The 12,334-nt window shown below is 47.7% G+C and overlaps 2 protein-coding genes across 2 annotated transcripts; one reads left to right on the forward strand and one right to left on the reverse strand.

The window, feature by feature from the left end:
• Positions 1-2,258: 2,258 nt before the first annotated feature.
• On the reverse strand, positions 2,259-7,046 carry LOC100831136. Its single transcript, XM_010238218.1, has 2 exons — positions 6,461-7,046; positions 2,259-2,455 (listed from the first exon to the last, which is right to left on the reverse strand). The coding sequence occupies exons 1-2, from the start codon at positions 7,044-7,046 to the stop codon at positions 2,259-2,261; spliced, it is 783 nt and encodes a 260-aa protein (XP_010236520.1).
• A 3,595-nt stretch (positions 7,047-10,641) lies between these two features.
• LOC100834724 lies at positions 10,642-11,539 on the forward strand. The gene is made up of 2 exons (XM_003573663.4): positions 10,642-10,941; positions 11,097-11,539. The coding sequence occupies exons 1-2, from the start codon at positions 10,792-10,794 to the stop codon at positions 11,196-11,198; spliced, it is 252 nt and encodes an 83-aa protein (XP_003573711.1). The 5' UTR covers positions 10,642-10,791; the 3' UTR covers positions 11,199-11,539.
• Positions 11,540-12,334: the final 795 nt, after the last annotated feature.

The raw sequence follows: 12,334 nt of genomic DNA on the forward strand, positions 1-12,334 counted from the left end.
AAATTGGTCACTGTTTAGGGTCTTCGAAGCTGGCAAATTCAAATATTTGAATATGAACTATCTGTCCATGCAAATAGGAAAAGAATATGGATTATGTGGTAGAAGGTACAAGTTCTCGTTCCTAAGCAATATGAGTACTTGCTTAACATAATGACACGTGGTTATCCAGTGATTTGCTGTGGATGACAATGTCTCAAATTAAATAACGACAACTTTACTTTCATTATCCCCCAATGCATTGTTTCAAATTTCACATTCTCTCACATTAAACCTCTCAAACTGGAAGTGACATCTCTCTCTATGACTCTTTTCAAGGGACATCCTATTCTTTGGGTTTCCATGATCCGTCTCCCTTCTTTACTTTTATCTCTAACAAGAGGCAGACGCTTAGGTAGTCAACTTCGTGAAAGGGTGTGAGTGGCAGCATTGCCGTTCAAGTTAACTACACTCTTTTTACTGAAGCATTGACAGAATTTTGTGTTGCAAATATTGATATCATAAAGATGTTTTCAAGAGATATCATTGTAATTCTTAGTTATAATAAGAGTTGTTTTGTAATATTTTGAGTCTATGATCCAAAGCATTATACCTATAACGATTATAAAATTTCAGTTATACTTCCTCCGTCCAATAAAAGATGTCTCAAGTTTGTCAAAATTTGAATGTATCTAGGCACAACTTAGTGTATAGATGCATTCAAATTTGGTCAAAATTGAAACTTCTTTCGTTAATTTAAAAAAAAACATCGACAGGGACACTGGGTACATCCGCAGTACTCCAGTAGTGAAAGCTTGTTAGAGCATCACCAGCAGACTACTCAAATGACTCCCTATAGTTATATTTGGGGCTTTTCAGCAAAACTGCCCCTCCAACAGAACACCCATCCAACTACCTAAACCTAGCCAGTCCCCAAATCCCCATCGGGAGCCCCCAGATTCATCCGCCGGATCGGGAGTCCCTATCGTTGCTGCGCCAACGGAATCGGTCCTCTTCCCGCTCCTCCCGCCAAGGTACGTTCCTCCCTTCCCTTCCCTTTCCTTTCCCTTCTCCCTGCGCAACGAGTGAAGAGGCGAGCGGCAGGGGCGGCGCTGTCGATCCACGCGAGGCAAAGGGCGGGCGGGATGGGTGGCGGGTGAGGGCGGGGCGATGCGTGCCAGCGCGGGCGGGGGCAGGTGAGACGGGCGGCAGGCGGGGGCGGGGGGATGCGTGCCAGCGTGGCCGGGGCGGGCGGTATGGGCGGCGGAGGTCGGGGCGGGCTGGATGGCCGACGGTGTTGGGGAAGGGTCAGGGAAGGGTGGCGGCCAAGATGTAGCAGGGGATTTCCGTTTTTTGCAGAGAGAAATAGCAGGAAGAAGAATTGGTTGTACATAGAAATAGCAGCAGATCATACAATTGCTTATAATTTTTTAGTGTGTTTCGATTGCTTATTTACTTAAATGAATATTAAAATAAAACTATTCGATTTAAATTATAAGCGTTTCAAATATATAATTTCAAGTCAAGTCGTTTGAAATATAGATTTTTTACAAAAACGGTTGAAGCATATGAATTAAATATGAATGAATGAATTATAGGGGGTGAGATTTGGGTAGTCTGCTGGGAAGATGACAAATTTGGGAAGGGAATCTATACTAGGGAGTCCCCGTATGAAGATTTAGGAGCTCACATTTAGGTAGTCTGTTGGTAATGCTATTAGCATCTTCAGCAGTGGCTCTTAAAACATGGCCCCCATTTGTTGTTTAGGGGTTGCCCCTAAAAATTTTATCCCCTATTTTAACTCGAGCTTCAGCAGTACCCCCTAAACTCCAGCCCCTATTTCTTTTGACCATCATTTTTACATGAGCTCTATGTGTATCCATAGTTTGACCACACAATAATTCAAACATACATAAGTCCAACACATGGATTTCAACCATATTCAAATACATTATTTCAAACCACACATTTTGAATATAATTTTGAATTATTCAAAGATGGAAATTGCCGACAGTAGTAACAAAAGTAGTGCAAACAATAATGCGAACATCAAACATAGTTCAAACAAACACCATAATATGAAATATCGCATGACACAACTACTGAGAACTATGCAACTCCCACAGATGCTCGACAAGATCATCTCTCAGTTATTCGTGTGTTTGCCTATTTTTAATGCCCCTATGAATCGCCAAGAACTCCTCTAGTAGAAGTGGATCTCGGTACCCATAGTCCTCTTGATTCAGCACCTCTGTATCCTCTTGATCATAGTCGAACTCCTCCTACTCACCTCGCTCATCGTCAATGATCATGTTATGCAGAATGACGCAAGCGGTCATGATGTACCAAAGAGTATCCGGGTCCCACCATCTTGCAGGACCCCTCACCATTGCAAAACGAATATGTAGAACACCAAATGCTCTCTCCACATCCTTCCTCACAGCTTCTTGCACCTTTGCAAAATGCTTCTTCTTATTACCTGTGGACAAGATATGGTCTTCACAAAAGTAGCCCATGAAGGGTAGATGCCATCGGCAAGGTAGTACCCCATGATATACTTGTTACCATTAACCTCATACTCTACCTCCGGAGATGTCCCTGATGTAAGACGTTGAAACAATGGTTGACGAGGGAATGACCCATCGGGTTTTCACCTTTGGTATACCTGCTACGGCCCAACAGGGGGTCCACTCGGAAGTCCAACTACCTCGGTTTGCGGCTCAAGACAAATAACAAATAAGGAAACAAAATCAGGATTTATCTCTAATTGTAACCGATCTGGACTCTACATCCGAGACCTAGCCTCATATATAAAGTACTAGGTGGGGGAGCCTGAGAGGACAGAGCCAAACAGACAGATCTCATCTCTCATACACGCTTTCATGCCAACCTTGTAATCTCTTCATCAATACTGATCAGACAAGCAGGACGTAGGGGTATTACCTTCCGAGGGTTCTGAACTTGGGTAAATCGTGCCCCATGTGTCCTTATTAGCCGATGGAATCACCAACGCACACTCGTATTCTCACTAGTCACAAAACCCTCTACTTTGGATATGCCGAGGTAGCCCCTCGTCATTGGCGCCGACCGTGGGAAAGAAGTGTGTTGGATTTTACGATTCGGGCGGCCTCATCGTCACCGATCAGCAACTCGCCGGCTCTGGAGGAACCGATCTGTCTCGGCTCCTTCAGCTTCACTCCGCGTCCGCCGGCAAGCTGGAGACCAACGCAGTGCGGCTGCACATCTATTTCACCGGCAACCGCACACGGACTGCATCGCCGGTGCCCGTGAAAATTTCCATCACGCGAGAAGCAGTTGCATGGGCTCCAAACGACATCCACGAATCACAAAGAAAGCCTATCCTTGACTGTTAAGATTTCCTTTCTTTTTTCAAAAAAATTTCTAATCTGTTCGCATGCAGGTTTTTACCGTATAGGAAACTAAGGCTGCACGCCCACGTGACACGGACACCCGACCAGATCGGCGCCCTTGGGATCAGATCGAAAGAAATCAGTTTCCAATTAATCACGCTAATTGATTTGCTGTGTATAGGTACACGTGAGCAGGTTGTTCTCCGGTTGGGATTAAATCGCAGGAGGAAACAAAGAAAATAAGAAAAATTGGCCGCATGCAGCTGCTGCCTGATTCTCCGTCCAATCAAATCTAAGAAGAAAGGAAAGTCCTAAAACACCAAAAAACTTTTCATCTTTATTTCCTTATTCCGCATGCAGTCCGCAAGTAGGCGGAGAATTCTTTATCGTATGAATGCAGGTTGTTGAGCTTACAACATCAGTCAAGCAGAACCAATCAGGAAAAGGAAAAATGAAAATCACGTTCAGCATGTAGCATGGGCACGCGCGTGTCCTCCGAAGAAGCGACCCAGCGCCTAAGCACGTCACGGACATTCGACGCTGTCGTCCACCAAAAATTCTAACTCTACCTCGAGTTCTGATTACTTCACACACATTTTTTTTCATGTTTTTCATCTACGAAAGCAAAAAAAGACAGCATGAAGTCATCCGTCAGTCGCGTCGACCCCATCCGACATGACTCCGCCCGTCTCCGTGCGCCGCATCGGCGCCGTCCATGCCGCGACGACTCCGTCCGACCTAACGTCCGACTCGGCTCCACCGTCTCGTCGACTCCGTCCTCCACATCGACTCCCCACGCAGCGTCGATTACGTCCGTGCATCGCCGACTCCGTCCTCCGTGTTGGTCTCGTCGATTCCATCAGCCGCACCCAACGACACTCGGGGGTTGCACCGTACAGGCCACAACACCTTGGCCACACCCAACACTCGGGGGTTTCGCCACACATGCCAAGCTGCCGCAGCCACAATTGACACTCGGGGGCTGCGCTCCGCATGCGAAATGACTTCCGCCGCACCCGACAATTGGGGGCTGCGCCGCGGAAAGTTACACTGCTACAACTACATCTTGCAGATAAGTATTGTTATTTATTTCATAATTTCGAACATGACACGTTTTGATCGAACAGCAAAAACTCCCTCGACTATGAATAGTCGACCCTCTTCGGCTACGACGACTTGATGCACTTCCGAATCCTCGTAGTCGAAACACCTTCGACTCCACGTGCTAACAAACATGCCGCGAGTAGCTGATTCTGCCTACGGAATCGAACCCATGAACTCCAACACAGTTGCAGTCCAACTGACAGGTTGGCATGGGACACAGACGACGGGCGTCAGGCTAACGAAAGGGCCTGCGTACGAGATAGCACATCAAACTCGATCAAATAACAAAATCATTGTTAAGATAATAAATATAAGCTAATGAGATATTCTATCAGAACTGTATACTTTAAACTGTTTTGCTGCAGCTTACGTCAAGGCAGGCACGAAGGCCACGAAGATTTGAGCCTATGCTTGACTACCAGCAGTCAACCATAGCCTCAGGGCTACTCCCACCGAGCGTGCTCATCGCGTCTGTTCGACTCGCAGATTCGTCAACTCGCCGCTCATCGACGCCATTTGGTGTGCGGCTACGTCCGACTCGACTACACGATATGTGGCCCGTGACTTAGAGTCTCTACCCGAGTCTACGACTCGGCTAGACACTCGGGGGCTACTCCCACAGGGAGCGCTGGCCACGAACCCGGTTACTTCGGCTGCATCGCCCTTCGGGTCCGTCAAACCCGCTGCCCTTCGGGTCCGCCGGCTACACCGTCCTTTGGGTCCTCAACAGAGTCAACCAAGATTATCTGCACCAACAATCGGCAGAGCCCAAGTCAAGTCCGCTCCTTGGTAAGCCTCACTCGCTGATACAAATTCAGAAGCATACCCGGCAGTGGGCATTTTACAGTTTTCCCGGGTCGCACAGACTGCGAAAAACACCCGAAGCCACGTTCATAGCGTGAAGGTAAGACCCAGTGGCTCCCACTGGGCCTGGAAATCAGCGCCGTCAGGCACTTCCAGTTTATCCATGCCCGCAGCATGATGAAGATCCCGACGGACGCGTCGGTTGATTACCCCACGGTACTGGATTTCGAGTCTGTAAAGCCCCCAGCAGGTTTGACTTGAATACCGCCAGTTATCCAGGCTTGAGCCTGGGGACGCGAGTGCTGATGTATGCTAACAAAGTTTCTGCCCCGGTGCAATTAACTGGACTTGACCAGTCGAGTATTCCAGACGTGCTACGCAACCATCCCACAAAGCTTTTCTGAATTCCGTCGAAATTATCCTTTGTCTCTGGGACATAGCTCGACGCACTTCCGAGTCAAGCAAATTGTTTTCAGCTCGACACATTGCCGAGTCTGCAGCTGTTTCTTGAGTACCTACTCGAGTCTACAACTCGACCAGGCACTCGGGGGCTAACTGACGAGGTAATGATCCATCGGATCCTCACCTTTGGTATACCTGCTACGGCTCAACAGGGGGTCCACTCGGAAGCCCAACTATCTCGGCTTGCGGCTCAAGACAAATAACAAATAAGGAAACCAAATCAGGGTTTATCTCTAATTGTAACCGACCCGTACTCTACACCCGAGACCTAGCCTGCTATATAAAGGCCTAGATGGGGGAGCCGGGGAGGACAGAGCCAGCCAGACAGATCTCATCTCTCATACACGCCTCCATGCTAACCTTGTAATCTCTTCATCAATACTGATCAGACAAGTAGGACGTAGGGGTATTACCTTCCGAGTGCCCTGGACCTGGGTAAATCGTGCCCCATGTGTCCTTATTAGCCGATGGAATCACCAACACACACCCGTGCTCTGCCTAGTCGAAAACCCTCTACTTTGGGTATGCCGAGGTAGCCCCTCGTCAATGGTGATCGTTGCAGAACATTGATGTCATTTAGAGAACCTGGGAGACCAAAGAAAAAGTGCCATATCCACAAGTCTTGTGATGTAACGGCTTCAAGGATCATTGGTGAACCATCCACATGTCCTGAGTACATCCCTTTCAAGCTGTTGGGCAATTCTTCCACCTCCAGTGCATACAATCAACACAACCAAGCATACCTGGAAATCCTCTAGCCTTGTTCATAACAAATAAACGTTTTGTGTCATCCACCGTAGGTGCCCTCAAGTATTGCTCTCCAAATTTCTCAACCACAGCCCTCACAAAGTGCTTGAATGCTTCATTCATAGTGCTCTCGGCAAGGCTCACAACATCATCAACATTATCAGCTGGAACACCATATGCAAGCATGCAAAACACACCAACAATCTTCTGAACTAGAGTCGCCCCAAGAAGACCTACTGCGTTTGCCCTCTGCCTGAAGTAATCATCATGGCTCTCAACCTCATCCACAATGCGCAAGAAAAGATTCTTGGACATTCTAAACCTCCTCCTAAAGAACTTGTCATTGTACACTGGAGGATTTGCAAAATACTGGGCCACAATGCGCAAGTTGGAACCAAACCTGTCCCTTGGAACCACTGTACGCCCCGGTATTGCTCCACGCCGCTTCTTCTTGTTCCTCTTTTCCTCTTCCTCGGCTTCGGCAAGAAGAGCAATGGAGATGTACATATCATAATCAGCAGCAGCAATCTCCTCCTCTTCCTCCAACCATTGCTCAAGTTCATCATCACTAGGGCTGTCCATCTGCAAAAATTGAACAATGTAGCCTTGAATTTATTCATCTATATCCATTCATTCACATACATATGAATTTAGTTACACACACACATATTGAAAAACAAAGATAGAAATTTCACCTGGCCGAGTCGGACGGGAGCAGCGGGCGAGGGGAACGAAGGCGGCGTTGCGGGAGGGCGAGGGCGGCGCAGCGGGTCGTGGCGGTGGCACTGGGGTCGAGGGGCGGCGGCGGTGCTGGCGGGGTCGAGGGGAGGCGGCCGCGCGGCGGGTCGAGGCGGCAGCGTCGGGGTCAACGGGAGGCGGCATTGCGGGAGGGCCGAGGGTGGCGCGGCGGGTCGTGGCGGTGGCGTTGGGTGAGGGAGGCGGCGGTGGCGCCGGGGTCGAGGGCGGCGACGGCCGCGGTCGACGGGGGCGGCACTGGGGTCGAGAAGGGCGGCGCGTCGGGTGGGCAAGGGCCGCGGCACGGCAGGAGATCGAGGGCGGCGGAAATGGCGGGAGAAGCAAACGTGCACGGGAGAAGCAAACGCGCACGGGAGGAGGAGAGTATGCGAAATAAAGAGAGATAGAGGCCTCCTAGGGAGCCCTGAGAAACGAGGACCAGAGGTGTGTTTCTAGAGGCCTTCCTATTTTAGAGGCCCGAGTAGGAATCTGCTGAAGACGATTTTTTGGGTTGGATTTTAAAAAATTGAGGAGAGGCCTTGTTTAGGAGCGTGGTGAAGATGTTCTACACCTTCATGAGTCCGTGTGAATGAACGAATACAGATTCCCTCGGGGCGTCATCTCTTCGTCCGTGTTCTCTATCGTGTACACTGTGCTGTCCACGTACGCACAGTTTCCCTCCTCCGACTTCATCTTATTTCTCGTTCACTCACTTTTACTTCTCTGGAGTCTGGACCAACTTATTTTTGGCGAAACAAAAAGAAACATGACCCAAAGCACAGCTTTGCCGGTGTCAGGGAGAAAGGCGAAAAGAAACAGTATGGAACACAAAATAGGATAATCCGGTGGCATATCTGGGCAAGTGACCCTGGTTTTTTTATCCTACTTGACGCACAGGAAGACGAAAAGAAACGAGACGGTATATTCTGCACGCACTGCCTCTATCAATGAATACGATTAAAAGCAGCGGAAAGCGCATCCAAACAAACCAGCAATCGACAAGTCGTCACAGGCAAAAGCCATGACACACACAGCAAGTGCATCGGGCCGCACGGTTCATGCCACGTCACTATTTAATTACATGGGTCCATGCGAGTACAGAAACGATATTAAATCCAACGTAAGAGCTTCGTTTTCCACGTCACTATTCATTTCCCTTTGGCTGGCCGTCACGTCTGCATGCCGCTACGCGATCGCTTGCGTGCAGTGGTGACTAGAACGGCACAACCGGGAAACGAATGGATGCCTCCTCCCCAGGCTTCGTGCTCTGCTTGCTCCCCACGCGACGCTCTCAGCCATTCGAATAAAAACATTTCCCTCCTTTTCTCCTTCGATCGCTATCCTTTCCAAGAGATAAAGATGCATCACGCGCCGCATATTCGGTGCTGGTCTCTTCCATCATCCTGGGCTCTCCGCTCTTGGTGGTGCTCGACGGAGCAGGGCGTGTTTGATCGCGTTGAACCGTATGGGCGGCTCATGATTAAGCCAGGATTAATTTTTGCTTGTTCTGAAAGTATGTTTGGCTGCCGACCAAAGGCGTGCTAGTTCTCGGTAACATATGTTAGGTTAGGTTTGGTTGATTTCTATTACATTAGAAACCACCAAACTACTGCCAAGTTCCATCGTTAAAAAAAAGTTATGTTTTTTTCATATAATCCGAAGATGAGGTTCCATTACTAAAAGATGATGAAATGAACACAAGAGTTAACTCATAGTTCTAACACATACTTGCCGCCCGAAAACTAATAATAACCCACGGACTAACACTAACTCGAAGTTCACGCAACTAAGCTATTCTATGGCACCCTGGGCCGAGATCATACATTGTGCCAATCACCAAAAGAATTTTAACAACCAACAAGTGTCAAAGTTGATTCGAACTCTCAAAACAATCAATCTTTGTCCTCTTCTTTTAGTTGAACTGTTGCTTCCGGTCTTATTTCGATAAACTCACTTATTTCGATGTTACACATTGCAAACATGCCGTATAAGTTTGTTGTTCCTCGAAAAACCTACACTTTTGGTATCCGGGCATCCGTGAGCATACTTGTGTTAATCTATTTTACACCATATAATGCACACATTTGCATGGGTATCTATGTTACAGTAGTAAAATTTATCAAGTTCCCTTTGTTTTGGGAAACACCAAACCACATGTTTTGTCTTGAAACTTTACCCATGCACTTGATCGAGATTGACTAAGTCATCACGAATGTACCGTTGTCATTACCTGCCGCTACAAACATAAGAAGTGTACCCACAAAAAAAAACATAAGAAGTGAACCTTCTTCCCTAACCAGCCAATCCAAGAACGCTTAACTTCTTTCCACTTCCTATCTTTTAGGGTCACAAAGAGTCATAACAGTATATAATTGTTTCTACTTAGATTTTTATAGGTAAAATTCACTTTGTACTCTGTATGTCCAAAATTAACACAAAAGTACTTTATTTGAAGGGAAAACATAGGGAGGGGACGTTCGCTCCCTAACCCTGCCGCACGACGAGTTAAATTTGCCAGCCCAAGTTACTAAAGGGTGTCACTGACGCAGACTAGAGTTGACCATGCACGGAATTAAAGTTACCACAAGATCATAGTTTTAAAAACTAGACCGGGTCGCCGGTTGAACCGGAACCAGAGACTTCACTAGTCTGTTAAGTGCACATGGCCGCCCCCCGCCACCAAACCGGAATAAAAATGGGAAAACCGGAATCTATGAAAAAACTTCTGAACCGGATGGTTTTTGATGTTACTCCTTGTGAGATTTATTTTTTGTGTGAAAAATGTAGAGGTAACTTTGGAAACGTCAGTCAAACCCCAATTCACTCCGTGAAATTATAATGTGAACTATTATTCATGTTGCGAAGTCTGAATTTTTGCATACATTTTTTATTTCGCGCATTTATGTCAAAATATATTACGGAGTATTTTATATCTTAAAAATCAGGCAGCGAATTGGTGAACTAGCAGTTCGGCTGGTAAAACCTGAACCATGTGCCTCAACGGTTTGATCACCGGTCCAGTTTTTAAAACTACACGCTCTTTCTAACTGGACGGACAGCAGAACGTTCGTCTAAGGAGACCGAAGGGCGAACACGTTACAATTTTGCAAACGCTTTCTTACTTTGCTGATAAAAACTCTTCCTGTAAAACCAGTTTAAACGCATATACTGTACATACAAAAACTGAAGAGCGAAAGATACGCGTCACCGATGCTTTCAAGTCGGAGCACGGAATATCCATCCGTCCATCCTGCGTCCAAGTCCGATACCGTCCGTCCAAACTCTCACGCACGTTTGCGCGATTTCAGCCAGTCGGTTCGGCCGCCGCCCGCACCGACCGCGCGGGCCCCAGCCACCACGGGCGGGCGCGGCTCCGGACTTCCAATCTGGTTAAATTCCGCTCTGCAAAAATCCGGCCCCTACACGCCCTCCTATATAAAATACGCGGCTAGCCGACGCCCGACGGCACGGTTCCAGCCTGACATCTGAGGGTCTCCGCGAGCCGCTGCCAGCGTTCACACCTCCCCTTCTCCCTCCCAGCTAGCCCCAGCTTGCCTGACGCGGAGGAGAGAGGAGAGCGGATCTGCCTGCCATGATGTGGGGGATCGCCGCCGCCGTAGCGTCCGCCGCCGCCGTCGCCGTGGCCTCCGGCGCCGAGCTCCTCGCGTGCGACTGCGCCCCGACGGCGCCGGTCGTCGTCGGCAGATGCGACGGCTTCTTCTTCAGGCAGCAGCACCAACAGGTACGTGCGAGCGCGGATCGCTTCTTCTCTCGTCTTCTCCCTGAATCTCTTCCCCTCCAAAGAACCCTTGCGCGGCAGGGAGCATATATAGCAATTAGGCCTTGATTTGGGATCACGGCGACGACTTGTTGAACTGATTTGCTCTTCTTTTGCAGGGATCCTCTTCGTCGGCGGGGGAGAGCGGCCGCGACGGCAAGTTCGCGCCCCGATTCGACGGCCTGCGGTTCATCGAGACGCTCGTCACCGCCCACCGCTGAAGACGCCTGTTGTTCGACCGACCGCCTCTGTTTCCTTCCTCAGGGGATTCCTTTTTCTTTTCGTCTTCTTCCTGCGATTCGACGGAAGAAGCTAGCTGCTACACTATTGATTCGGCTATTGGTGGCCAACACGCTGCCAAATTTTTGCTAGGATATGGTTGAGGCTTTTGATTTTCTTTCTTCCCCTTTTCTTTTTAGTTGGATGATGGTCGTCTTATTGTTGATTGAGGTGATGCTATTGAATTGAAACCGTGATGATTGTATGTACTTATTAAGAGCCTTGGTTCTTTACCTGATTTGTTGGTACAAGCTGTATGAACTCATCCCCAAAATTGCCATTCTCATGTGTGGTTGGCAGGCATGCATGCCCGACTAAGCGTCTTCCGTGCGTGGTTGGGCTTGTCCTGGAATTGTTGTTCCTCTTCTTTGCTGCACACATCATGGCATGGCTCAATCTTTTCATTGTCAATGTCTTTTGAGGAAAACTTATTAGATACATTCCCTAGATGTGTGGTAACTACAGTTTCTGCTGAGAAAGATCAGATTTTTGTGTGTGCTTAATTGTACCTGTGATGATTGTGATATGATAGCAAAGGCAAAGGTGAGAAGAGGGCCCGCGAGGGCATGTACAATGGGGACGATGTCAGCGATGCCACGGAGGATAAAATCTGATGTAGAAGAGAGAAATGAAAAAAAGTCACAAGCCTTCTCTTAATTAAAAGATGATCTCTTCGCAAGAATGATAAGGCAAAGATAAGTCAAATTTATCATTGTACTAGGTTTCACCTTTTTTTTAACATTTATTTAGTTAATTTTATTCATCTAAACATTAATTTTAAGATAGAACACTAAGAGATAACTCATTGTCCAACATGTTTTATTGTCTTTTTTAATTGACGTTGGATGGCTAAGATATCTTATCAACCATTGTACACGACGATGTGTCACCCTGCTATCCATGTCTGCATTCCCAGTTGCCTAACCAATTTCAGCTCCACCTTTTCCTTATTTTATCCTTACCCACAAGTAGCAGTCATATATTGTTATTCCCCAAAATTTACAAGAGACATGTTAGCATGATGTCTGTGCCTGCATGAAAAAAACCCAACTTTTTCACACCTCGTGTATTGAGAAAC

Source organism: Brachypodium distachyon, chromosome 3 (assembly GCF_000005505.3).
Source record: "Brachypodium distachyon strain Bd21 chromosome 3, Brachypodium_distachyon_v3.0, whole genome shotgun sequence".
Taxonomy (NCBI): domain Eukaryota; kingdom Viridiplantae; phylum Streptophyta; class Magnoliopsida; order Poales; family Poaceae; genus Brachypodium; species Brachypodium distachyon.